Raw genomic sequence first — 26,621 nt, 5'->3', positions numbered from 1 at the left:
TCACCACATAATACACACAAGAAAAAAAAATGGTGTAAAATGGTAATAAAATCTAATGCAAGCCCAAATGCATACGGTTTTATGTTCTGCTGTCTTTAGAAAACAGCTGCAGATGGAAAACGGCAGGAGATTATTGTTCTGGACTCCAAAAGAAGCAACGCCATCAACATTGGCCTCACAGTTCTTCCACCTCCCCGCACCATCAAAACGGCCATCCTCAACTTTGACGAGTATGCTCTAAACAAGGAGGGTATAGAGGTAATGTCAGTTTAGCTAAGCTTAGCAAATAGATCCTGTTTAATTTATTTATATGATGTAATTGTATAATGAATCTGTGATCTTAATATATGCTCACATGACAGCACAGTATGAACCTAAGAACATTTCTCAGTGATGTTGGACACATTTTCATCAATTAGAGACCGAACAATTCCTCATTCGTATGCAGTAACGCAAACAAAGTTAACTACTGAGAGAGCTGTAACACAGATGAAATCATTTAAATCATTGAAATGCTGACTATTATTGATTTATTGATTTTCTCCAGATGTTGTTATTTATTTATCAGTTTGTTAAAGATTTATTAGGGGAATTATGAACTTGTTCTGTAACTATGTAAAATTATGGCATGACACTGGACAGTGATTCGCACGCTTCCCTCGGGTCCAATCGCTCTTATTGACTCACTCTCATTTGCCCATCTGACTATATCCAGATATTTTCCTGGATGTGGGACAGTAAGCAGATGTATCTAGATCTATGTGAAAACAAACATTGATCTTTCCTTTTTGTTATGTTAGTCCTAGATTAAATCAAGTTTACAGTATATCTCGTCATTTATAATGCATTTAAATCAGAGATTTGCATGCACATATTGCTTTCATCGTGCTGCACTGGCAGTGTGTAAGAAGGACTTAATCATGAGGACAACATCAGCAGGCATTGGAGGAACACCATTTGGGAAAATGTAGTCAATCTGGAGTTGTGTTTGAAATATGTAAGGGAAATAATGATAGTTTGTTTTATTGTTTTATCAACTGTGGCTTGTCTAATGGAATTTATGTTGTGGTGTATGTCATATAATATTTGCATTATGCACATCAATTATTTTAATTATTAATTCGTCTTCAATGGATCAGAGCCTATCACAGGAATACAGGGTGTGGTACTGGAATACTCTCTGCTTGGGGCTCTATTACAATGCCCAATTCAAACATATTCACCCATTTACACCTACACTGTAAAAGAAACAACAGCTTAGAGAGTGGAAATATCTTGAATACAGTTTAAAATAAACCTAAATATACAATTATTTTAAGCCAATTGTAAGCATTTCTCTTTTTTTTCCACTACTGCGACTATATTCAAGATATTTTTCACTTGCTAAGATTAATTATTTGCAGTATAGGAATTTAGCATCATCATCTCACCTACTGGTGGTAGGAGATAACTAAAGAACCCTGGTGGTCTAGTGGTTAGGATGCGGCGCTCTCACCACTGCGGCCCGGGTTCGATCCCCAATCAGGGAATCAACCCCAGCCATTAGGGTTTCACAAATGCAAATGTAAATCATTGTGATATGAGTAAAAAAAATGAGTTGAGCAAGAAAGCTTCACATTCAAACATTACTCCCATTCTCTTGTGTAGAAAATCCTGACAATGATTCCCACAGAAGAGGAGAAGCAAAAGATTCAGGAAGCACAGCTGGCGAACCCAGACATTCCCCTGGGCAGCGCAGAACAGTTCCTCCTTACACTCTCCTCCATCAGTGAGCTGTCTGCTCGCCTGCACCTCTGGGCTTTTAAGATGGACTACGAGGTGTTGGAGAAGGTCAGGATTTGTGCACAAGATACACAGGCTTTACTGTCTGTTCACACTGCTGAGCTATTAGATCAAACAGCAAAAACAGATACATTTATATACATACATAGCGTTTGCAAAAACAGTTGTCATGTTTTTGGTATGTTGCCTCCGTCTATCTCACTTTCAGGAAGTGGCAGAGCCTTTACAGGACCTGAAGGAGGGCATGAGTCAGCTGGAGAAGAACAAGACACTGTGCTTTATTCTGTCCACACTACTTGCTATCGGCAATTTTCTCAACGGATCAAATGTGAGTTATGGCCATGCTCACTGCCTCCCCCCCCTTCTCTCTTTCTCTTTTCTTTTTGAGAAACGGAAAAAAAAACCTAAAGAGGTAATAAAGGATTGAAAGCACATTTACAGTAAACCATTGAGTGTTGGCAGGAGAACAGAGCAAGTCAAATTCGTGTCATGTCATTTGGGAGATTTCCCGTTTTTATTTCGGCTGGGTCTTCAGCACTACAAGGTTGACCCGGGGGCAGGCCGGTGACTTCCTTTTCTTTTACCACATATGATTGAGATTCAGCTATTTACAAGCCAATGAAGCATTCATGTGAACATGCATACAAGCAGACTACTGACCTGCCTTGCTTTTCAAAGCATTCTGTATTATTGCTTAATGGAACTGATGGTAATCTACTCAGCTGTTTCAGAATAATCTCTGTAAATAGTGGAAATGGCCTATGATTAGAAACCCGTTTATAGAAATCATTTCCTGGATGAGATCCAGAGTGACCCATTTGTTCAAGGTGGAAGTATTTATGGCATCAATTTACTTTGTTACAGGAAAGTCTCACTGATATTGTCCATTTTAACCTTGTGCTGGTGTATGTGTGTGTTTTCAGGCTAAGGGCTTTGAGCTAAGTTACCTGGAGAAAGTTCCAGAAGTGAAAGACACTGTGCATAAGCAGTCTCTGCTTCACCACGTCTCCTCCATTGTAGTGGACAAGTTTCCAGAAAGTTCAGACCTGTACTCGGAGATCGGCGCAGTTACACGCTCTGCTAAGGTAATGCACCAAATCATAACTTATCAAAGCTTATAGAGCTGTTTAGATATGACATAATGATATATAGAAGGAGAGACAATGGCTTGCATTAGTATTCAACCCCTTGGAAAACAACTTGGAGCTGAACATATTCTTAACTGGGATAGTTACTGTTTCCTTTGAACAATGTCTTGCATTTGAAAGTCGAAATTATCTTTTTATTGTGACAGCAAGGTAAACTAAACAAAAAAGCAGGTATTTTTATCGTTGCGTAAATATTCATCCCGCGATCAAAACTTTATTAAGTTTTGATTGCAGTTACAGCTGAAAACTGTCAGCTGTCTTTGTCAACTTTGCACATCTGGAGCCTGGTATTTTCCTACATTTTTTTGGAGTAATTATAAAGCTCCATTGTGATTACAAATTATAGACAATTTTCTTTGCAAAACTATTGTGCCTGTCAAAAAGTTTGAAATGACCTAGCCTATTGTGGTTTGAGACACATGCATGTTCCTTTTGTTTATATGCAACAAAATTAGGTAAAAGGCAAAAATACATAAGAATTGGACAGCGAAGGGCTGGGTAATAGTTCTCTGGACAGATGAGAACAAATTTAATTTTGGCTGCAACAGAAGAACTTATGTAAGACAAAGAACAAGAGAGAAGATATTATCAGGCTGCCTTACAGCCACAGTCAAACATGGAGATGGAAGATGGCTGTTGGATTAGGATTATGGAAGGTTGGAGACATTTTGGGTGAAAGAAAAACTGAACCAATATGGCTACCATCCCGTACTTCAATTCCATATAATTCTGTATAGACTATGGCTAATTGGAACCGACTTCACCGTATAACAAACAATGACCTGAAGCATACATCCAAGCACTGTAAGTGTTATCTGGAGAGCAAACAGTAGACTTGGGTGTTTTCTATCATGGAATGTCCTGCCACCACACCTAAATCCTATTGAACTGATCTTGGATGAAACTGGATCGCAAGGTAAAAAAAAAATCCAACCAGTGAAGAACAGTTTTGGCAATTTTTACGACAGGCATGACAAAGTATTTAAGCTGAAAGTTTGGAGAAACTGACTGTCAGGTAGTTACGACTATGTACAGATTTTAACCACGCTAAAAGAGGACATGCACTGTATGTTATAGTGTATATAATGACTTTAAAACTAGAAACATTCAGACATCTGTAGCCATTTTTTTAATTTACCAACACCTTGTCATTCCGTGTTTTGGTCTGGTGAACTTCCTGTTTGCAACTTGCCACCGCCATCTGTAACCTGAAATCACTGATGCTGCTACTACTTGGAATTAAAGACAGCAGCACTGACTTGCTCTTGTTAAAGAATGGGGGTGTGGAACACAGCTGTACACAGATTTCTGTTAAACTTCTTACACACCACAACACTCGAGAGCTTTAGTAATTAGCTGCTGAATTGAATTCAAAGTTATCCACTTCTTCTTTTTTTTTAAACCATTTGTGTTAAACGCAGCATATTTGTGGAAATCACCTGAGTTTACGACATATGACTGTGGATGTCCAAAATAACAAAAACACAAGTTTGTATGGTTTAAGCAGGTGCATACAATTGAACACAGCTAGAAAATCATCTGTATAGCAGACAGATATAAACTGGATTCAGGAAAGTGTCATTTTTTAAAAGATTTTAAGATTTAAGATTCATAAGATTACATCTGCTCTGCTTTCCATAGGTGGATTTTGACCAGCTGCAGGACAATCTGGCCCAGATGGAGCGGCGCTGCAAAGCTTCCTGGGACCACCTGAAGGTCATTGCCAAGCATGAGATGAAGCCGGCACTAAAGCAGCGCATGTCTGATTTCCTGAAAGACTGTGCTGAGAGGATCATCATCCTCACCATTGTCCACAGGCGCATTATCAACAGGTAAACAACCTGAATTTCTGTTATACTCTTGTTAAAGTATCTACCTGCAGCAGAACAGAGGACAGAGGGGTGTGTCCTTGTAATTGACAAGACTTTTTTGACAGATTTCTTATGCAAATGAAGGCTTCATTTACTCTCCAAAAAGTACAGAAATCATTTAGGAAGAAGCAAAGATATTGTGGGCTTAAAGTAAGATCACAGATACTAAAGATCTAAATCTGTTGTCTTCAGAAATTTTCTTTCCTGCACTGATGTTCATTCCCATATGCATATCACATTTCATACTCTGCTATAATACTGTAATGTAAAATATTTGTCAAAATACAGAACATTGAAAAATCTAGGGGGGAAAAGTCTTTTGAAGGTCATGACCACTTGATTTAAGTCAGTCAGCCTTTCAGTATAAACAGTCTGAACCAAAGGTTTTGGGGGTTTTTATATTAAAATGATTACATAAACAGCTGTATCACATTAAACCAATTTTCAGTTATTGCATCATATTGTAAAGGCTTTTGAGAAAAAGTTAAACACTTAAAGACATGCTGATTCATCCCCCAAGGCCTCTGGGGTGTAAAATAAAATTATTAGAGCATAGATTCTTCCTTGAGATAATAAGGGATAGTGAGTCAAAGCATGGTATGTTGAATTGTTTCTGTGCATCATCTACAGGTTCCATGCTTTTCTGCTGTTCCTGGGCCACCCAGCATATGCAGTGAAGGAGGTTAGCATCCACCGATTCTGTAAAATCCTTAGTGAGTTTGCACTGGAGTATCGCACCACCAGGGAGAGAGTGCTGCAGCAGAAACAGAAGAGAGCTAACCACCGGGAGAGGAACAAGACCCGGGGCAAAATGATCACTGACGTAAGTGCGCCCTCTAATGGCTGGTATTGCAGTACATGGATCAGTTTAAAACTTGTGCCACTAGATGGGGCAGTTCAAACTGTATTCTGAATTCTATTTTATTACTGCACTATTTAAGATGTGATAGAAGAGTATCTGCGAGAGTGAAAGGGAAAGTTTATAGGACTGTGGTGAGACCTGTGAGGTTTAATGGTTTAGAGGCCGTGGCATTGAGTATAAGACAGGAGGTGAAGCTGGAGGTAGCAGAGCTGAAGATGTTGAGGTTTTCGTTAAGAGTGACGACGATGGACAGGATTAAAAAGGAGTTTATTAGAGGGACAGCACATGTAGAACATTTTTGGGTTAAGGTGAGACGAGATTGAGATGGTTTGGACATGTGCAGAGGAGGGACATGGGGTATATCAGTAGGAGAATGCTAAGGATGGAGTCACCAGGAAGAAGGAAAAAAGGAAGACCAAGGAGGAGGTTTATGGATGTGTTGAGGGAAGACATGCAGGTAGTTGGTTTGATAGAGGCAGATGTAGAGGACAGGGGGGTATGGAGACGGATGATCCACCGTGGCGACCCCTAATGGGAACAGCTGAAAGAAGAAGAAGAAGAAGCCTGCAGTATCTAAGATAGATAGCAAACAAAACTAGTAGCCTGACTAGTTTTATACTAGTGTTCTTTATATTCTATAATAAAAAACTCCTTCCTATTACACTGCCATCAATAGATTGCTGTTTTTACAGTGCAGGAAGCCGAATCATTAATACCCAGCAAACTTTATAAATCTAATCCTTTCCTCTTATGAACAACAGCCCTGTGTAATTAATATCAGTGTTACTGCCTGAGGCCACTCCTGATTCCTCAAACATAACCTGCAAAAGTCTGTCTCTGTGGGGGCATCCCGGTTAGCGGAGGCCGTATGTGGTTTGTTTAGTTTGGCGAGTAATATTTTGGATTAAAAGCAGTTCCTAGTCTAATCTCAGGACGAAATTTTTTTCTCTTTTCATTTGCCTGCAGAAGAGCAGTAAAGCAGTTTGTAAGCATCAGACTGGTGTGTGCGCTCTAGGGTTGCTCTGTGTTCTTGGTGCGTTGCAGTAGCGTGCACTTCAGTAGATCAACATTTTACAACTCTGACGAAACCTACAGTCCTGTAGACTATCAGGACTTAAATAAATCAAATAATTCAACAGCAAAAGTCTAGTATATATATATATATATATATATATATATATATATATATATATATATATATATATATATATATATATATATATATATTTACATTTCTTTTTAAAGCATAAATGTATTATAAACCCTTCTGCATTCTTTTCTGTCACCTTTCATTTCTCGATTTCTCCTTTCTAGAGTGAGGATGAAGAAGATGGTGAGGTATGCGTGGCTGTGTGCAATTGTATCTATGTGTATGTGCACGTGTGGCCCATTTTAATCCCCAGGAGAACTTAACATTTCATTAACATTGATTTTTTTTTAATAAAATGACTGACTGCAATCAGTGGCCAGAGAATAACAAAGACAAGTCTCTCACACACACACACACACAAACACACGCACACACAATGACCATCTGCAGTGGAGCTGGTGTTGAAAGCCACAGTGTTTATGATCCCGTTCCACAAGCAGTGAGAATAATAAGAGGAGGAACGAGAGCAGGGTCACCATGTGGAAGCTACGTTACAAGCAACATGTTAAATGCAGATATTATAATAACATAATCGATAAGATTATTAAAATAAACACACAATGGGCAGGAGAATAGCATTATGTAGCATAGCATTATGCTGCTTTACACTGATTGTTTTTAGTCAGCATTGTCCTGTTGATTGTCCACCCACTACTGACAGACTAAATGACAGACTAATGACACTGAGCTCGGTGTGCACTCTGGTGTTCTATGACGCATGTTTGATATCTTTTGTGATTGTTTTTGACAAAATGCCTGCGTGGAACATTTGAGAAAAAACCCTGCAAGCCAAAACTCAACAACCAGAGGCTAAAGAAAAGAAGCACTTGCAGAGAAGCCAAACTCTTGGATTTAATGTTATGTATCTGTTTTTTTTTTTCCTTTTTCCACAGAGCGGTAAGTTTGCAGGAGCTTCAGCAGATAGTCAGGACACTCCAGCGCAGGGACTTGGCTACGCCGAGGACTCAGCAGAGCACGAGCAGATGACCGCAGTACTGCGAAACAGTATGCAGCTCGGAGACACCACCCCTTCAGTCCTGCCTGGTTTGCGCACACGCACCAGAGCCAGCCGAGGTGCTTCCAAACCTACAGTCCTGTAGCTTTCAATTTACTTCCAGTCACGGAAATAAATTATGTATTTCGGGAGCCATCTTTCAAAAATGTGCTTTCTGTGTTTGTATAGGCCGCATGGGACTGTGGTCCTCCGCCAGTGAAGACACGTCTAATTGCATGGAAGACACAGCAGACGAGATCATGGAGCGCATAGTAAAGTCGGCAACTCAGGGCCCCAGTCAGCGCAGTCTGCCACGCGAGAGGAGGCGCTCAAGAGCCAATCGCAAGTCCTGTAAGTCATTGCATTACATTAACAATACATGACAGAACAAAGACAGATACAGGAGCTATGTGCTCTGTGTACCTCCGATTTCTACATGCAGAGGTACACAGAGCACATAGCTCCTGTATTGTCCTGTAGGCTTTTTTGTGATTTGCCCCCAATGTGGCATATTGCTTTCTGCATTGGGAGTGGGATTCTGTGGAGCAAACAAATAGGTTGGTGGTGCAAGTGAGCTATACTTTCTTGCAAGTGGAAGCAGGCGATATAATCTATGAAGCTCACAAGACATATTACGGCACATTCATTAACGTTCTGCAAGGGAGTGAGAGGAAAATTTGTAACATTCTGTGGGAGAAGACAAGACGGGCAATTTCTGGAAAGAAGGCAGGAGTGATCAATGATTTATGGGAACATGTAGGATAAGACTGAGCAAGAATAGTCAAAATAGACCCGAGATACAGTAAACACATCCTTCACTCAAGTACAGATACTTGTGTTATAAAAGTAGTCATTACAACTACCTGTTTTTGGGTCACGCTGGTAACTGGACCTCACGTCATCAAATTTTAAATAATTGTTACCTAATAAATGTATTCAGGCTGAACAACCACCGTATAGAACACAAGCAGAGATAAGATGATGATGATCAGGTGATCAGGACTGTACTTATGGATGCCTTCTCATTGCCTGCTCATTGTTTGCTTCGTAAACTAGTCTACATCAGTGGTGTGTGTGTGTGAGACAGGAAATGATACACCAGTGGTAGATTAAAAAACCTCGCAATAACAGGAAACAGGTTGCTGAAAACGACATGTGATGAGAAGAACAATTATTGATCATGTCACCGAATAGAGTAAAACTAAAGTAACGAGTCTGGTGTGAACATGTAAGAAGTATTGGAAAATCTACTTAAGTACAGTAACAAAGTATTTGCACTCCGTTACTTCCCACCTCTGAAATAGATTTTCTGTAGGCAGAATTGCTCAGGTTTTCTGTAATGTTCTGTAGTTTTGTACTTTGTTTGTGAAGTATTTGAAGAAGCAGCCATGGTCGGTTTAATGCCTACTCCTGTATGTGTGCGCTGGGGAAAAAACTGCTATATGGACTAAAGTTTGTGGACACCTGATCATACAATTTTTATGTGCTTTTTGAACATAACATTAGCTCTTCTAATGATCTCCACTCTTCTGGGAATATGTTCCACTAGATTGTGGAGTGTGCTTGTGGAGATTTTATAGCTCATTCAGCCACAAGGGCATTAGTATAGTCAGGTACTGATGTAGGGTGAGGAGGCCAGGGTTCTTATTCATCTCAAAGGTGTTTAGTAGCGTTGAAATCACAGCTCTATAGCAGGTCATATATAGCCTTGTGCACAGAGGCATTGTGATTTTGGAACAGGTTTGGATCTCCAAGTTCAGCCGAAAGGAAACTTTAATGCTCCCACATCCAAAGACTTCCTATACAACTGTGTGCCACCAACTTTGTGGTAACAGTTTGGGGGAAAATCACACATGGCTGGGAAAATCAGTTGTCCCAATACTTTAGTCCATATTGTGTACCACTAACTGAGTGCATACTTAATGTTTCTTTATATTATTGTATTGTGTAGTATTATTGTATTACTCTTTATATTAGCATGGCTGCTAATAGTAGCAGGTGAGTATTGGTACTGCTGATATTAAGTACTAAACACTATGAAACTAGATTTCATTATGACTCTTTAAGTTGTATTTAATGATTGGTTTATTAGGGTATAATTGGCTATTCAAAGTTTTTTTTAAATAGTGTTATTGAATAACACAAATGTCTTGATTTCCTCCTGCAGTAAGGAGAACACTGAAGAATGGGCTCACTCCAGAGGAGGCACAGGCTCTGGGACTGGCCAGTGGCTCTGAGATGCAAGTGTGACAGAGAAAAGATTCTAGTAGCTCAGGGTCTCAACACAAACGCACACACGCACACACACACACACACACACACACACACACACACACACACACACACACAGACATAATCACACACTCTTCAAACATAGATACTCTTGATCATGTACACTGCAACCAAAGCAGGCTAATTGAAAGACTGATATTTCTGAACACCCACCACTTATTCTGCGTTTTAAAAGATAAGCACAGTGTCAGCTGCCGTTCAACCTACTAGTCTACAAACCTCTAACACTAGTGGGCATACACACACATACACACACACACACACACACACACACACACACACACACACACACACTCTTGTCGCCCTGTTTTTGAAGAAAAGTTCTTTACAGAGACAAACCTACTAGTGTTTCTTACCACTGTGGCCTTGAGAGTGAACCCAAAGGTCGGTGTTTGGAACGAGGCCGATCTCTTGCATCCTGGTTACCAACCGTTAGCCGTTTGGTAAACTCTTGCCTGCTTTGGTTAGTAGCACATTCAGCATTCATGTCCAATGGAAATTGCAGAGCACAGATTTATAGAAATCACTGATGTAGATATCAAGGAGTGATTTTCTCTGCACTGCTGTGGTATTACTGATATATTTTTTTTGCACGTTTTATTTTTATTTTTTATTCAGTACAGATTATTGATTGAGCCTGAGACTGAACACGTTTGACACACAATGCTGACCTACAGCACCTTCTGCCATTTGTACTGTAGTCCATCTGCTAAAAGTGGTGAAGGAGATTAGGTGTAAAATCTGTTTCCAGACACCAATCATCAGCTAGTCTTAGCCTACGAAGAACTTCGGCGCTGCCTCGATGTTAACTGTTATAAATTCAATAGCGTGAGATGCATGCAAACTGTACTTGTGGCATTTGGTCATGATGTGTGTTTTTGGAAACAGACAGAGGGACGTGGTCTCTTCAGCACAACAGCACTCTTGTTTGAGAGGTTTTCAGGAGCAACGCTTAAGTGTCATTCGGTTATACAAAGAAAATAAACGGCCATTCTCTAATGCGAAACATTATATATCTGACAATCCACTCAGCTGTACTACAGGACCCAGTAGTACCTCCCAGCACCTTACTATGTGTAGCGTCATTTTAAAGCAATGTCAAGTATTAACAAGAACAAAAAAGTATCTTTGTGTTTGTCTGATGTCTTCTTCTCAGATAATCGAGTACTGTAAAATGAACTAGTAAAAATCTAATGTAGAAACAAAATGTTCCCTAAGATAAATGCTGTACAATTGTGTAAATCTGTTTTTATTTTTGCATCTGTTGCATTTGTATTTGTATAGAATAGTGTATTATAGGTCAGAAGCAGTGTTATTCTGTGATTATTATAATTTAAGAAAAGTAAGCAAGCCATGAATTCGTTCAAAACTAAGAGAAAGCGGGCGAGTCGAGTCAAAGGGAGCTTCTGTGACGTCAGTTTGATGCTCAGCGATGTTTGTTTGTTTGTTTTTTTTTGCACAAACCTGAAAAATGTTTGGTCCTTGTATCCCATTCAGTTTCCACTCGTGCTCAAAAGCCTTTCAAGATCATTGCACTTAAATACACAGAATCGAGTCATGTCCAACCTTTTGCTGCAAGTGCCATAAAAGTGGGTATCGAATAAGAGTACCAAGAATGTGAATTTATCTTCTTAATACTCACAGCAAAAAATATATACTGTATACAATCTTGCAATAAAAAGCTTCCAGAGAAATGCTGGTCATGTCTGGTGTTTGTTTTTTTTTTTCTGTAGATGATGCAATGAAGAAATGGACCCCTTTTAGATTTTTTTTACTTTGAAAAAATCATTACAATGCCTAAAATAATTATTATTATTTCCACTTTAAAAGTGTGAAGTCATTGCTTCATGCTTAGAACATCCGCTTTCACAAGTAGGCTCACTAATTTATAAAAAAAAATTAAAGGAATCATTTGAATATTATTAGAATCATCGAATGATCCCTGGGACCTGGAGGAGATAAACAATGCCGAAATGTTAGTGGTATTTATTTGATGTTTTATGCTGGTAGTAATGGTAGTGACACATTACAAAATTGTAACTAGATCACATGAACATGAAAGAGAAAATAGACAATAGTAGTACTTAAATATATTTTGACTTGCTTTGTGAACAGAAATACAAAAACAAATCTTTTAGCAACTCAGTGACAGTTGGTCAAGGCCATAAAAACAATTAAGTACAAATAAGGAAGGGATATGAGCTATGACCTCATGCACACACTGTCACTGGGAATTCATACTTTTTTGGTTTCTATAATCTGCATTAAATAGCTTACCAATATACACATTAGAAATCATTTAAACCTAGACAGTTAGGTTTGTGGGCAACCAAAACAACTACTACTACTTCTTTTGGCTGCTTCCATTAGGGGTCACCACAGCGGATCATCCGTCTCCATACCCCCCGTCCTCTACAGCTGCCTCTTTCACCCCAACTACCTGCATGTCTTCTCTCACCACATCCATAATCCTCCTCCTTGGTCTGTCTCTTTTTCTTCTTTCCTGGTGGCTCCATCCTCAACATTCTTCTACCAATATCCCCCATGTCCCTCCTCTTCACATGTCCAAACCATCTCAATCTCGCCTCCCTCACCTTGTCTCCAAAATGTCCTACATGCACTGTCCCTCTAATAAACTCATTTCTAATCCTGTCCATCGTCGTCACTCGCAACGTAAACCTCAACATCTTCAGCTCTGCTACCTCCAGCTCCTGTCTTTTACTCAATGCCTGCAACATCGCAGGTCTCACCACAGTCCTATAAACTTTCCTTTCACTCTTGCAGATACTCTTTTATCACAAATCACTCCTGCTATCACTCTTCTTCACCACTCCACCCTGCCTGCACTCTTTTCTTCACTTCTCTAACACACTCTCTATTACTTTGCATTGTTGACCCCAGGTACCTAAACTCTTCCACCTTCTCCACCTCTACTGCCCTCCCTCTCATTCACACACACATGTACTCTGTCTTACTCCTACTGACTTTCATTCCCCTTCTCTCCAGTACGTACCTCCATCTCTCCAGGCTCTTCTCAACCTGCTCCCTACTCTCACCACTAATAATATCATCCACAAACATCAGAGTCCAGGGAGACTCCTGTCTGACTTCGTCTGTCAACCTGTCCATCACCACTGCAAACAGAAAAGGGCTCAGAGCCAATCCTTGATGCAGTCCAACCTTCACCTTTACTGGACTGTCATTCCTATTGCACACTTTACTGCTGTCACACTGTCCTCATTTATGTCCTGCACCACCCTCAAATACTTCTCTCACACCTGGCTTCTGCATACAATACCACAACTCCTCTCTTGGCACTCTCTTTTTACGCTTTCTCTAAATCCACAAACACATAATGCAATGCAACTCCAAACTGTTGTTGACAGATGGTCACCTCTTCTCTCAGCCTGGCTTCCACTACTCTTTCCCATAACTTCATGGTGTGACTGATCAACTTAATTCCCCTGTAGTTACTGCAGGTCTGCACATCTCCCTTATTCTTAAAGATCAGTACCACACACTCTTTCTCCATTCCTCAGGCATCCTCTTACCTCCTGGAATCCTGTTAAACAATCTTGTTAAAAACTTCACTGCCATCCTTCCTAAACATCTCCATGCTTCCACTGCTATGTCATCTGACATTCCACTCTTCATCCTCTTAATTGCTGCTTTCACTTCCTCCTTACTAATCCCATCCACTTCCTGTTTCACCATCTCCACACCATCCAACCTTCTCTCTCTCATTTTCCTTGTTCATCAACTGCTCAAAATACTCCCTCCATCTTCTTAACACACTCTCCTCACTAGTCAACACATTTCCATCTCCATCCTTTATTGCTCTAACTTGCAGCAGATCCTTCCCAGTTCGGGCCCCTGTGGGCAACCAAAGCATGAAAGTGAACAAGTTTTAGAATGCAAGTTCTAAAAAAGACACGTGTTAATGATGGTAAAACAGTTTGATCATTAGTGATGAGGTCAGGTGTTGAATCAGGTGTGATCTGTTTACTAATCTGGCTCGATTACCAATCTACACTATTTTTCTCATCCAGTCGATGACTGACCAAAACACCACGCAAGTCTTGATGTCACCAGCTTTTATTTAGGGTCGTGTCCATATGGTTCACTTGCAGTGCCATCAAGCTCCTCTAAATTGAGCTCTAACGATGGAGAACCTGATGGAGGATCATTACAATCATCATTGTATGACAAATTTAGTGCAATGGCAGACACAAACATGTCTAATGCAGTAAAGATGGTGGTTGTACAGGACCATACAAAACAACCCGAAGGTGTAGTAAACATTTCTGCCAATAGGGAACCTGCATTTCAAAGTCTCTGTGGTCTTCGTCCCCAACGCTGTTGGCATGGACACAAAAATACAACAGCAAAGCAAAGATTTTACAAAAAAAAAAAAAACAGCAAGATTACAAATCTAATTGAAATCTGAGAAAAACACATCACTAAGAAAAAGAGCAAAGACAGTCAGAAAACTGGGATTCACAGGAAATACAGTGCAAACTAATGTCATTTTTTTGTGTTTTAGATGTACAAATTAACTAAAAGCAATGATAAAATCATTGGAATATTAACATATAGACTTCTGCTGTTTTGTAGCAATCACGTTTCACTGTCCCTGAACAAACGTTTGCACAGTACTAGAAATTGACATGTCTGACAAATTTTCCGCTCAGAAATTAGAAGAGAATACACATTTGCATTTTAAATTTAGTATTGCTAATGTTCAACTTTCTTAAAATATAACCATTTTCTGTTTACAAGTTTCTGTGTGCGTTTTCAGGGATGTAACATTAAAACAACTATTTGTTTTAAGCACCAAAGCATACACAAATATGACCCCTTTTTGGTCAAATATTTGATATTCGAACTGGTATAGTGCAGTTTACATAAGGAATCATAACTCAAGTTACAAGGTTATGTGATATGTGATAAAACAAGCATGTACTACGAAAAGAATAACTGAGAGGGGGGGAAAAAAGAAGCAATATCACAAGCAGTTTACCGACTTCAGCCTGGAACACTGCAGTCATAAAGCAACGCATGGCTAATTTAGTGAACCGAGTATCCCAGTTATTAAATCAGTTTTCACCAAAACTGCAAACTGAAAAAAAAAGAGAAAAGAAGGGAAAGAGAAAAAACAACAACAAAAATAACAGTACAAAGTATCAAGCATGTAAAAGATCAGTCAAGCACTCATGAGCTATTTCTATGAGCGCATGGTAAGACCTCGCTTCCCTGGAATCAACTCCAAAACATTTGACTAACATTACTTTGTGAATTGCACATCATAATGAGCTTTTCTCCAGACTTTGTGCATTAAGTTTCATTGCATACGTGTTTGGCCAGGCTAGCTTAACTGGGAGAGTGATGTCAGCTTATAGATTTTAAAACAGTTTTTCCTAACTGTTCATTCAGTTGTTCGTATCGCCAGTCCTTTAAGGTCTGAGCTGAATAAATTAGTCCCTTAAGGAATAAAAGAAATCACACTGACGAGATGATGAACACTTACAGACAAATATGGTTCTATCAAAATGTAAATCCCATTTAAGCTAGGAAGGGAACTGAAGATTCCAATCTTAAAAAAAAAAAAAAAAAAAATGATAAAAATCCACAAAAATTCAAGACTTATGACTGAAATATAGCACCAAAATACTCTAAGTTCATGGCAAGTCTTGGGTTTTTTTAGACTCTGTTTTGCACTTACAAAGAGACAAACCTAGCAACAAGAGTATCACGGACTGGAGGCTGGCCAATTGCTCAAGTTCCCCTGAGATTGAAAAGTGCAGTCACAGTGATGTCATCTGCCAGCCTCCCTCAGGGCAAAGCTAGTGGGGAGCCTCCAGCATCTCCATCAGGAAAGTCTCAATGGGCGTGTCTCCAATCAGCTTGAAGAAAAAAAGGTGCTCCAGACACTTGAGACCAATTGAGCGCAACGCAGGCAGTCTGAGCAGGAGCTTAGCGAATCTAGGTGAGGCAAGAGAACAATGCTCAACATTGCAGGTCTTTCTTTCTTGATAAATGGATCAGGCATTTACGAGTATATGCTTGTTTTTCCACTTGCGCCCTCATTTAACACATTTTAAAGCATTTTCAAATGAAGCCAAACACAAAAAAGAGATGCATCTAACAACAAGCTGAGGCACTTTTATTTTTTACATCAGTTTGACGCTTAGCATTATGTAACAGCAGATTATGCTGCAAAAATTGCAAATTGAAGAAGAATCAGCATACCTCCCCTGCTGCTCGGGGTATTTCTGCCTGCAGTAAGCCTCTAAGGATGCATACACTCTCTCTCGCAGAAGTTCCACCTCACTTGTGTTGCTCAAACCTTTGGCATCTAAACAAAAATATAGGGGGAAAACATTTAGTTTGAGAGCTTCAGTGCTGACTGACACACTACTGCACATGCCTTGAAAGTGTTCTTTTAACCAAAATGGACACTGCTAAAATACAAACACCACAGGAAAACATTTTTCTGATGCTTTTATATAAAACCTGGTTGTAAAACACACAATAAAATCAGCCAATACACAATGTCAACTGATACCTGGATTTTACCGATACCGAGAGCTATATTGGACCGTACTTGCCGATAACCGATTAATTAATCGGATACTGGACACCCCATGTCAAATAGCACTGGACGTTATTAAAAATAAATAAATAAATAAAGTGCTGAATCATGAAAAATGTGCTAAAGGAAAACAAATATGAATATATGAATTAATAAATATAATTACAGAATTCATAAATTAAACAATAAATATTAAATAGAGCTCTACTTGCAGCACGCAGTCTCACGTGTAAAAGCAAACAGCACGTGGCTTTAGTGAGGCGCCTCTAGAGGCCGCTCTCCTAACAACAACAGACCAGATAATTGCCAGTCGCTTCCAGCAACCAATCGGCAAAACCGATGAAGCTGTCGCCCTCAAGCCAATACTATAAAGATGTTTGCAGTACACATCAGGTTGGGAGGATAAATGATATTTCGCATTTGCGTAAATAACGTGTCGCACAATTTATACAAAAAAAACAGGTGCTAAATTTTATTTAAATTGAAAGGGTTTAAAAGGAGCAGGACATTTGTTTGTACGCTTCATATAGTGGCTCAGACACAAACAGTATCCTGCTCCAACTTCTAACTACATGCTAGCAGGTTAAGCAGCCAATCAAGAAACAGGGAGAGGGTGCAGTGCACCTCACTGTGGAATTTGTATCATTACCCAGCTACATATCACATAACCGACAGGAAGTGCCTTACTTTATTACGCATCTCGTCACGCATTTGTTACGAGAGAGTGAAACGCTCTGAATGTTTAAACGCGTCACTCTCAGGAGGTCATTTTTCACTGGGGCGTGCTAACACTATCAGTTCAGTCTCTAACAGCCCTGATTTCTTTCTGAATACGTGCTGATAAATCTAATGGCTGCTTGCCTCGAATACCATCATGGGTTTAGCCGGTGTGGTTCTTCATATCAATTTATTTCCATTAGAGAGAGTAGAAATAAAAAAATATATATATAAAAGTGATGGATTGTTGCAAATCAGAGGTTTCTATATAACAAGATAATCTGATAACTGCACCTGGGTTAAAGAGGATGATGGCTCGCAGACATCCAAGCTCGGTCTTGTCCATCTGCATATCTCGCATTTTATTTACCAACTCAGTGAGCACTCTACAGTCAGGAAGACAGATGGTGGGAGAGGAAGAGGAGAAAAAAAAAAGAAAAGACAATAGCTTGTAAATGTAAATGCCACACTCAGTCCAGCAGACCACATACTTGTTGAGTTTCCCCTGCTTTAAAGCATCTTACTCGGCAAATAGAGAGATTCCCGAGCTCATGGAAATAGTGCAAATGATTTCTCATTAGCACCATACTGCTGACTGACTGAATAACAACTTGCACATCATTAGCACTGTTTAAGGAACTGAAGTCAGAAGTAAAAAGTAGGAGTCTGACACTCCCGTCATGTACCTGTCAAATATGGCCCCCACCTCTGGGCTGCGTGCACTTTCCCTGTGGGAGAAAGAAACAGGCGTGAAGAGGAATTACAAGTAATAGCAGTAGTAGTGCATATCTCTGTATCTCAATGGAACGCTTCAATACAGCTTAGTTTTAACACAGTGATGACTCGGGCTCATTGTTTTCTAGAGCTTTTCCACTGTAATATGAAGTGATGCACTGTGGTTACACAGTCAGTAATGAAATTCTACTTGGAGGCAGAAAAGCCTTGAAGGTGTGAATAATAATTAGAGTACATTGTAGAGCTGCAACAGCTAATTCGTTGTCAGCGAATGCCCTTATTAGTTAGGCATGACGGCAAGATAACACCGCCACTTGCAAAATAGTGCAGAGTACAGGTCCAACTGGGAATGGGAGTAAGTGTGTATCCCATTGTGCCTGTGTGGCATGGAAGTACCACAGTGACAAGAAAACACAGCGGTGTCACGGATGAAGACGAAACATCAGCACGTTAAGCAAAAACTGTATAATCCTCATCATGTAAAAATGTTCAAGTTTAATAAAGTGCTATTGTGTAAACTGTGTAACTACGGGACAGTCGCACTGGATCTCTTCCGCCTGACTCGCAAGCATCAGGTTGCGCAATCAGCTCGCTTACAACATAGTGATGGATTCAATTCAAACAGTGCGAACAATCTAAAAGCAGCAGTAAACAATTACATTTTAAGTCACCGTTGTAGTTTTCAGCAAATGATCATGCATTTGTACACTTATGCATGTTTTTTCCTTTTTATTAATTAAGCTTGTTAGTCTGCTGCGTTTCTCCATTTCATTCTCTTTTTATAGCGTTTGTCTCCTACTACAGTAACTTCTGTTTTTAAACGTGATTTACTGCAGCTTTACTACATTCAAATGCTTGTTTTTAATGTTTGTAAATGTAATTTATGCATTTATTCTTTCATTATTATACTAAATTAAATTAATTATATATTCTAGATGCTTATATCTTTACAACCAAACAAATGTCTATTTTTTAAAACAAAAATTGTCAAAAACAATGTTGTATTTTATATTGATTTTTTTTTTTTTACGTGGTTGTCAACTTGCCATCTGATTAATCTAAAATAATAATAAACACCTGATTCATTTGTCATCAAAATAATCATTAGTTGCAGCTCTAGTACATTGCCTGCACACAGATTAACTGGACTATTCTAATTTGGCTAAATACACAATTAATAGCATGCAAAAATTCACAAAACTCAACAGGGATTTTTGAATCGGTCGTGGATATTTTTATGGATAAAGTTTTAATAATGTCGTAAATTTACGTTCCAAAATAAATAAATTAATAATAAAAATTACCAGTAACTACGTGTGTAAACTGCCTGTAGACAAGTCTTACCAGTCAGACGAGGACAACACTGCGCTTGTGTTATAGCGCACACAGCACACATGAAAAACGTTAGCCAGCTTGCACAGGAAGTCTAAGTGCTAGCCACATCTGGCCTGAGGGCTGCTTAGTGGTAGGACTGTTGACCGTGTAAGACTCAGTGCAAACACACCACCAGATCAACAGTTTTAGTAAATCGTATGCTGGGGTTGATTTGATTTGCATGCTACTGTGAACATAAGATGAGCAATGGAAGAACTAAAGGTAAATGAACTTGTTTCCGAAAAATAATTTTTCTTTTGAGGAAACACCACCACTGAGGTGTTGCTTTTTTTTTTGCCACTTAGTCACAGAAAACATTCAAGTAAATGAGAAGTGATTGATTTTAGCTCATTTTGCATCAAAAAGACCAGAGAAGGAGTTCACAACAAACAAACCACTGCTCAAGACATAACTGCATCCACCTGCCAACCCAGTTTCATCTATTAGTTATTTGTTTCTAAATAAAGATTATTTTACTGCTTTCTATTATTTAACATGTCATTTTCACATTTAAACATTAGATTACTGTTCATGTAAACAAGCTGCACTTTCGCTGACTCTTTTCTAATACATAGAGAAGGTTATTTTATGTAGATGAACGGTGCCTGAAGTCTGTCGATTAAGAAATAAACAATAATATCTATAAATGTCTATCATTCATTTGTAATATTGATCGTTTCAATTCAGCTATCCTGCATTACAAACAAACTACTAATTGTCACCTGTCTCTGAGAACGTGCAAGCCTGTAGTCAGCAGAAGCCCATCCTCCACCCCGATAGAGCGGTGAGAAAGCGAGGCAATAAGAAGCTCGTTCCATCCTAAAACACAGATGCATTAGGGAAAAAAAATCTTAATATAGAAATAAACAGACGTATAATAAAAAAAGCTAAATAACTATAAACATATCAATGGTCAGTTATAGTCTAACAAAATAGCATTTCTTTCACCAAAATCATGTTTTATTTAAAGTTTAAATAGTATAGTCACTGGTAGTGTGATCGTTTACAAAAAAAATGTACAGAATTCCAACTGGAATCAGTGGCCGGGTTTACAAGTTAAAATCAGAAAAAGGTGTATTGCACTGATAGGAAAGTGGAATGTACATGCAGAATGCGAACGCTTCTACCTGCCCGTAGCAGAATGACCTGGTCATCCAGCGGCAGCTCAGAGAAGTGTGGGATGCGCTTGGCCCACTCCACCAGGCCAAACAGCTGTTTATCTGCTGCCTGGCAGATGTTAGTGACTGGGTCGATGGCCTAAAGGACAAAGGGGAACGAGTTAACAGGTGGTTTTAGTAGGAACCTTTATTCTGTTATGATAGTGAACGAGATAATCATTACATGGCATTCTCCCCGAGTTCAGATCAAAGTGCTTCTGTCAACAAAAGTGAGTACACCCTAAGTAATAACAGCTGTACATGGTGTAACCATGCAAAGCCACATGTCCTATTTATCATGTTTATGTTTTTGTCTGCTTGACAGGACCATACAAATGTGTGTGTATCTTGTATTAGAGCACTTCAAATTTGGTGTTTTGAGTACAAGTCTCTCATACTGACCACTGGATGTTCAATATGGAACCTCATGGTAACTCTATGAGGATTTGAGAATCAGAATTGTTGCTCTTCACAAAGATGGCTGAGGCTAAAAGAAGATCCGTAACACCCTGAAACTGAATTACAGCACAGTGGTCAGGGGCATACAGAGGTTTTCCAAGACGGGTTCCTCTCGGAAAAGACCTCGCGAGGGTCCATCAAAGAAGTAGAGCCCTGGTGCTGTGTGTCAGGTGCAGAATCTGGCTTTAAAAAACAGATGCATGAGTGCTGCAGCATTGCTTTAGAGGTTGAAGAAGCGGAAGATCTGCTTGTCAGTGCTCAGACCGTACGCCACACACTGCAGCAAGTCAGTTTGCATAGCCGTCATTTCAGAAGGAAACCTCCCCTGAAGCTGGTTCACAAGAAAACCCACAAACATTTTGCTGAAGAGAACCTGTCCAAGAGCATGAATTACTGGAGTCATGTCCTGTGGTCTGATGAGACCAGATAAACTTGTTTGGCTCGGATCGTGTCCAGCATGTGTGGCGATGGCCTGGTGAGGAGAAACAAGAAAATTGTGTCTTGCCTACAGTCAAGCATGGCGGTGGTATCATCATGGTCTGGGGCTGCATGAGTGCAGGGAGCTGCGGTTCATTATGTCCAACATGTACTGTGACACTGTGAAGCAGAACATGATGCCCTCCCTTCAGAAACTGGGCCGAACGACAGTTTTCCAACATGAAACGACACCAAACAACGCCAAGATGACAACTGCCTTGCAGAGGAAGCTGAAGGTGATGGAGTCTCCAGACCTGAACCCTACTGAGCACCTGTGGAGCATCCTCAAGCGGAAGGTGGAGAAGCGCCACGTGTCGAACATCTAGCAATAAGAATTCATTTTTTTAAACCACTCTGGATTTATGATACACAGTAAGTATTATTATAACGTTGTATTCAAATTTTAATTGTCAAGGTAATACTCAGTTTTTATATAGTAGCAGATCTAGCATGCTAGTAGTACATTTTCTTTCTGCTCCTCTGTTTTAGTTAGGTTTGTAGACACAGGGTCTTCAGCTTTTAAGATCAACAAGAATAAACTGAATTTTATTTCAACCTGTTTGTTTTCTTGTAGACTAATTTGCATCCTATATGAACCACAGAAATCAAGCCCACCGCAATATACATGTACAAAAGTAAGTCTCCTCTACACCTCACTAATAGAAACAAAGAGAAACACTCACAGCACCAGTAGAACTGCTTGCAGAATGTAATTCTGTTTTGTGATCCACAGCTGTCTCAGCTTCCAGGATCTTCTCCACAGGCATCTCCTCATTGGCTGCAGAATTACAGTCATAATCTCCATCACGTTCTTTATTCCTCTGCCGCTCCTCCTGAACAGCTATAAAGTGCAAGAAATAGGGATGTACGTTACCCAGATTTGAACTGTATTTGCCATAGAGAAAGAAATCTTAAAAAAATATTAAAGTCAGTCCTGAATGGGGCAAAAAAAAAAACAACAAACACAACAACAATAGAAGGCAATGCAAAGGTAGGTTAAACTTATACACCAACACAAACCCTCTCTCTTCATGCCCATGGCTAGGCACTTCTGGTAACGGCAGTACTGGCAACGATTGCGCTGGCGCTTGTCCACAAGACACTCTTTGCTGTCTCTGCAGATGTAGCTCAGGTCCTTTCTCACGGTGCGCTTAAAGAAGCCTTTACAGCCCTCACAGCTGTACACCCCATAGTGCTTCCCTAGACAAGGAACCAAAAATGATTAAGAAAGAAAAAAAAGTGAGGCAGGATTACTTTTACTAATGAACTCTAATTAGTTCGGCAGTTCTGCATCAGCAATATGTTTTTTGCTGTGAATCAAACTTGTTTTAAGAAAGGTACATCAGAGGTACTAATTTGAAACCCAAAACAGATGCAGTGAGTAAGTCAGAGCTAACATTTTCTACATCTTAAAGCCTTTGGATGACCTTTCTAAGTACTCACCGGAGGAGCGATCTCCACAAATAGCACAGAGTCTTTTTTGGGACAGCATCGGCCCAGTGCCTCCTGGAGACTTCAGAACAAAGGATGGCTTCACATCGTCAGAGCTGCTGACAGTGTGCAGCTCTGACATCGAGGAGTTGATCTGAACAGTAGCACAAAGACAAGAAAATTAAGAGGGGAAGGCACTCGACACGCAGTAAGTGAATTTTTTAAAGAATGGTCAATCGTCCCATCATTCTATAGGAGTGATGCACTGTGTCTACACGGAGACATTTTTGTTTTGAAAACCAGTATTTTTCTGGGCCTTCCATCCACACTGATACAGAACAACAAAAACGTAGCTTTTTGAAAATCTGAAAACGCCATTTTCGTGTCGCAGTGTGGACATTTTTAGTCATTGTTGCAACGTTTCAAAGAGCCGGAAAAGTAAATAAACGGCAGGTGGAAACGACTCGGGTTAAAGCGTCTCATGGCGCAGTAAAGGGACGTTTCATTGTGGATGAGCAACTTAAACAAAAGCGTGGATGCAAAGCACTTTAAGACGAAAACACCATTTTCAAATTTATAATAAAAAAAAAAAAAATAAAGCTTTGCACACTTAATTTGTTGGCGCAAGTAATAAGACTGTAGCTCACCTGTGGGTTGCTGATGGGTCCGTAACCCACTGAAGGGGTCACTGGCACACCTGGAGAGCCAGTGGATGAACTGATGACAGAGAGGGGGGAGTCCAGGGAACTAACGGGGCTACTGACGGCCGAGGTGGTGGGCACCAATGAGTTCATAGATGCAAGCCAAACTGGCCAAATAGAGAAGACTACTGGACTTCACTACTAGAACGACAGATATACACAGACAGAGAGAAACTGAAAATTAGTGCAACTTACAAAAAAAACCAGTGTGTATTTGATTTAATACCCAAGTGATTAAGGTTCTGGGTTACTGTTCGGAAAGTTGGAGGTTCAAGCCCCAGTACTGACATGCTGTCACATGCTGTCATGTTAATCTTGGTCCCTTGATCAAGGCCCTTAACCCTCTGTGCTCCACTGTAACATGACTGACCCTGTGCTCTGACCCCAGCTTCCTAACATCACTGGGATATGCAAAGAAAGATTTTCACTGTGCTGTAAAATACATGTAAAAAGGCCCCTTTTTAGCTTTAAAGCATGGTTATATTAGAGATGCTTAAATGATACAGCTTTCTTTTACCATTAACTGGTTGCATGGTTTATAGTACTGGGGTGAAAAGGGGGGAAAATGAAAATAAAACCCCTCAGTGCCTCACTGATAACTAGCTCCTGAACCACAGCTGCTCTACACTGGACTCCTTTCCCTGCAGGATCAGCTGCGGTTACAAAACCATCGGGTGTTGGTTTTCACCCATTCGAGAACGATCAAAAAGGATTTGCGTGAATCTGAAATCTCTGCAAACGTCAACGCACAACAACATGCGTTATACAACTTTTCTCGAACGACATGCGAAATGAAAAGAAAGTAGGAATGTCAACAAAAATGGCCGAAGAGGCCTGTGCGTCCACACAGCGTCCAGCGCTAGCAGCACGGGATTTCCTCACTGGATTTCTCAATAACAAGCAACCCGCTCAGGCCTGGTGAAAACTTACGTTCATAAAAAAAATAAAAGATAAAACTCGAGCACTATATTTACTTTTTTCCCTCTGTATTATTAAGTGTAGTCGATATATGTGGCACGTTACCTCGCAGCGTAGACAACTAGCTAGCCACGGAATGCTAGCTAGCCACAGCTAACCCTAGCGCTATTGATCCGTTTGCATTAAAACTACGCACAATGCGCGTCACATGTGCAATTGATGCCCTGCTCCGGTGGCTATATTTAATTCATACATGGACACAACGAAAATGACTCAAAATAAAACTCGAATTATAAGACGCTGAGAAGCGCTCAACCACAAACCCCAACAGCAATCTCACACTCCCTAGCAACCGAGATCTGCGCGTACGCTAGCTAGCGAGCTTTACCTAACAAGCTTAGCACAACTATTTACTAACCTGTTAAGTTACGCACACATCTGCATTTGCCTTGTGGCTGAAAACCGCACAAGGGCCGCACTCGGCGATACTCTACAGAATTAAAATGATTAATAAATCATTTCCAGAGATTTGATTTTTTTTTTTCCTCCAAACACGCAATATGAAGCGAATGTTTTGCATCCGGACAAGTTGCGCCTCGCTTGTCTGACCCCTAGTGGCCAGAAAATGCATTTCCCCCAGCTGATAACAAGCCGCACACAATGATTACAGCAGGGGCCTTCAGGACAAGGTGGCCAAAGTTTTTCTTTTGAAGAGCCAAAAAAAATTAACAAATTGATTGCCGTTGGCATAATGTTGCATTATATCAACCTTCAAAATAAAATTCAATGGCAGGTCATGCAATTCATACCTAGCCCTTCAGTGGTGTCTGACCTGTATCCTGTGTTCACCTAATAATTCCATCATTATTACACCACTGCTATAGATCCATCAATATTATACAGAAACGCACTATAACAGCACTGCATCAAATGCAGGTACCTCATGAAGTGAGAATGAGCGCCATTACTAAAGCAAGAAACCCAATCAACACAATTCAACTAGTCTCCTTTCACCTCACTAGCTGTGTTTTCACAAACAAAAGCATCCATATTAGGTGTATAAATCGACCCATAGCTGTTTTTTTATTCCACAATGGCTGACAGAGAAGAGAAATTTAATTTGGTTGAAGATATACTTATACTTAATTACTTATACTTTAAAAGACTGCATCTGCAGTTTACATTTGAAACCCAATCACATAATGTATGTGTTATCCCCAGTAGTAAAACTTTTTGTTTCTGTCTTTGCTCACCTATAAGTTCCATCCCATCAGTCAGCTAAATACAATTCAGTCCACTTATTTATATATTAAACTTTTAACAAAATTACAAACATCCCATCATATATTTATCATACGGTATTTGCTTATAACTGGGTTGAGTGAAGGATAATACATACATCCTCTAATTGCAGCCAAATGCATTTTTCCAAACTGCTGATCATGCTGATTTACAGAGCAGTGAAACACATTCTGAAGAAAACTTTGTTTGCCCTTTTCTAAATACATTATCTCACAGAGGCTTATAATTGGCAGTGCCACCATGATTGACAGTGATGAAATTCTGTATCTCCCCTCAAAACCAAAGGTCACAACCAATGGCTCTCAATCAGAAATGACCATGGTATCAACAGGATTAGTGATCACCCAATAATAGGGCAAACACTTTGTGCTGCACCACAAAACATTTTTTTATGGTTAGGTTTTCTATTCAGGGTTTATTTCATTTTGCAACACAAACGAGGAAAATATATTTTAAGGTTTATTTGCTGGTTCTAAGACATCAACATGTGTTAGTCTATTTAGACAACAGAGTAACGATTCGATTTTTCAGTCCTGAGGTCAGACAGCTCTATGTGCCTTGCCTTGAAACCACTTTACTAAACTACAATGGTTAATGATTAGCCTCACAGAAGGCAACTGATCTACAAAAACTGTGTAATACTACCGCTACAAGGAGCA

General features: G+C 39.8%; 2 protein-coding genes across 9 annotated transcripts in view; one reads left to right on the top strand and one right to left on the bottom strand.

Moving 5' to 3' along the window:
- Positions 1-11,793, top strand: part of fhod3b (formin homology 2 domain containing 3b) — a 108,662-nt gene extending 96,869 nt beyond the window's left edge. For 4 of the 5 annotated variants that reach the window (XM_046846778.1, XM_046846780.1, XM_046846781.1 and 1 more), the window contains 10 exons: positions 100-258; positions 1,648-1,830; positions 1,991-2,110; positions 2,706-2,867; positions 4,572-4,762; positions 5,432-5,624; positions 6,978-7,001; positions 7,707-7,887; positions 7,997-8,158; positions 9,975-11,793. In XM_046846778.1, coding sequence (XP_046702734.1) covers positions 100-258; positions 1,648-1,830; positions 1,991-2,110; positions 2,706-2,867; positions 4,572-4,762; positions 5,432-5,624; positions 6,978-7,001; positions 7,707-7,887; positions 7,997-8,158; positions 9,975-10,057 — 1,458 coding nt within the window. In that variant the 3' untranslated portion in view covers positions 10,058-11,793. The remainder of the gene's footprint in view (positions 1-99; positions 259-1,647; positions 1,831-1,990; positions 2,111-2,705; positions 2,868-4,571; positions 4,763-5,431; positions 5,625-6,977; positions 7,002-7,706; positions 7,888-7,996; positions 8,159-9,974) is intronic. The other variant, XM_046846779.1, reaches the window with a different exon arrangement.
- A 2,385-nt stretch (positions 11,794-14,178) lies between these two features.
- On the bottom strand, positions 14,179-25,285 carry rxrbb (retinoid x receptor, beta b). Of its 4 annotated transcripts, none has more exons than XM_046847446.1 (11): positions 25,079-25,285; positions 23,689-23,883; positions 23,054-23,195; positions 22,631-22,810; positions 22,294-22,451; positions 20,645-20,774; positions 20,240-20,336; positions 18,095-18,136; positions 17,703-17,794; positions 16,349-16,454; positions 14,179-16,081 (listed from the first exon to the last, which is right to left on the bottom strand). In XM_046847446.1, exons 2-11 carry the CDS (start codon positions 23,833-23,835, stop codon positions 15,943-15,945), a joined length of 1,233 nt encoding a protein of 410 aa, XP_046703402.1. In that variant the 5' UTR covers positions 23,836-23,883; positions 25,079-25,285; the 3' UTR covers positions 14,179-15,942. The 4 variants fall into 4 exon arrangements, with proteins under 4 accessions (XP_046703402.1, XP_046703403.1, XP_046703404.1 ...); XM_046847447.1 differs by having other exon boundaries at positions 23,689-23,880; XM_046847448.1 differs by lacking the exon at positions 25,079-25,285 and adding an exon at positions 24,766-25,025.
- Between the last annotated feature and the right edge of the window lie 1,336 nt (positions 25,286-26,621).

The sequence above is a fragment of the Silurus meridionalis genome, chromosome 4 (assembly GCF_014805685.1).
Source record: "Silurus meridionalis isolate SWU-2019-XX chromosome 4, ASM1480568v1, whole genome shotgun sequence".
NCBI classification, from domain to species: Eukaryota; Metazoa; Chordata; class Actinopteri; order Siluriformes; family Siluridae; genus Silurus; species Silurus meridionalis.
Note: the sequence above shows the minus strand (reverse complement) of the source record. Positions and strands in the feature narration are given on the sequence as shown.

Excerpts from the sequence above, each read along its gene's own strand:
- rxrbb (XM_046847446.1), bottom strand. The coding sequence starts at position 23,835 with ATGAACTCATTGGTGCCCACCACCTCGGCCGTCAGTAGCCCCGTTAGT. Across the intron at positions 22,811-23,053 it reads TTGTGGAGATCGCTCCTCCG|GGAAGCACTATGGGGTGTAC; the intron begins GTGAGTACTTAG and ends TTCCTTGTCTAG. Across the intron at positions 17,795-18,094 it reads GTGGGGGCCATATTTGACAG|AGTGCTCACTGAGTTGGTAA; the intron begins GTACATGACGGG and ends TCCTGACTGTAG.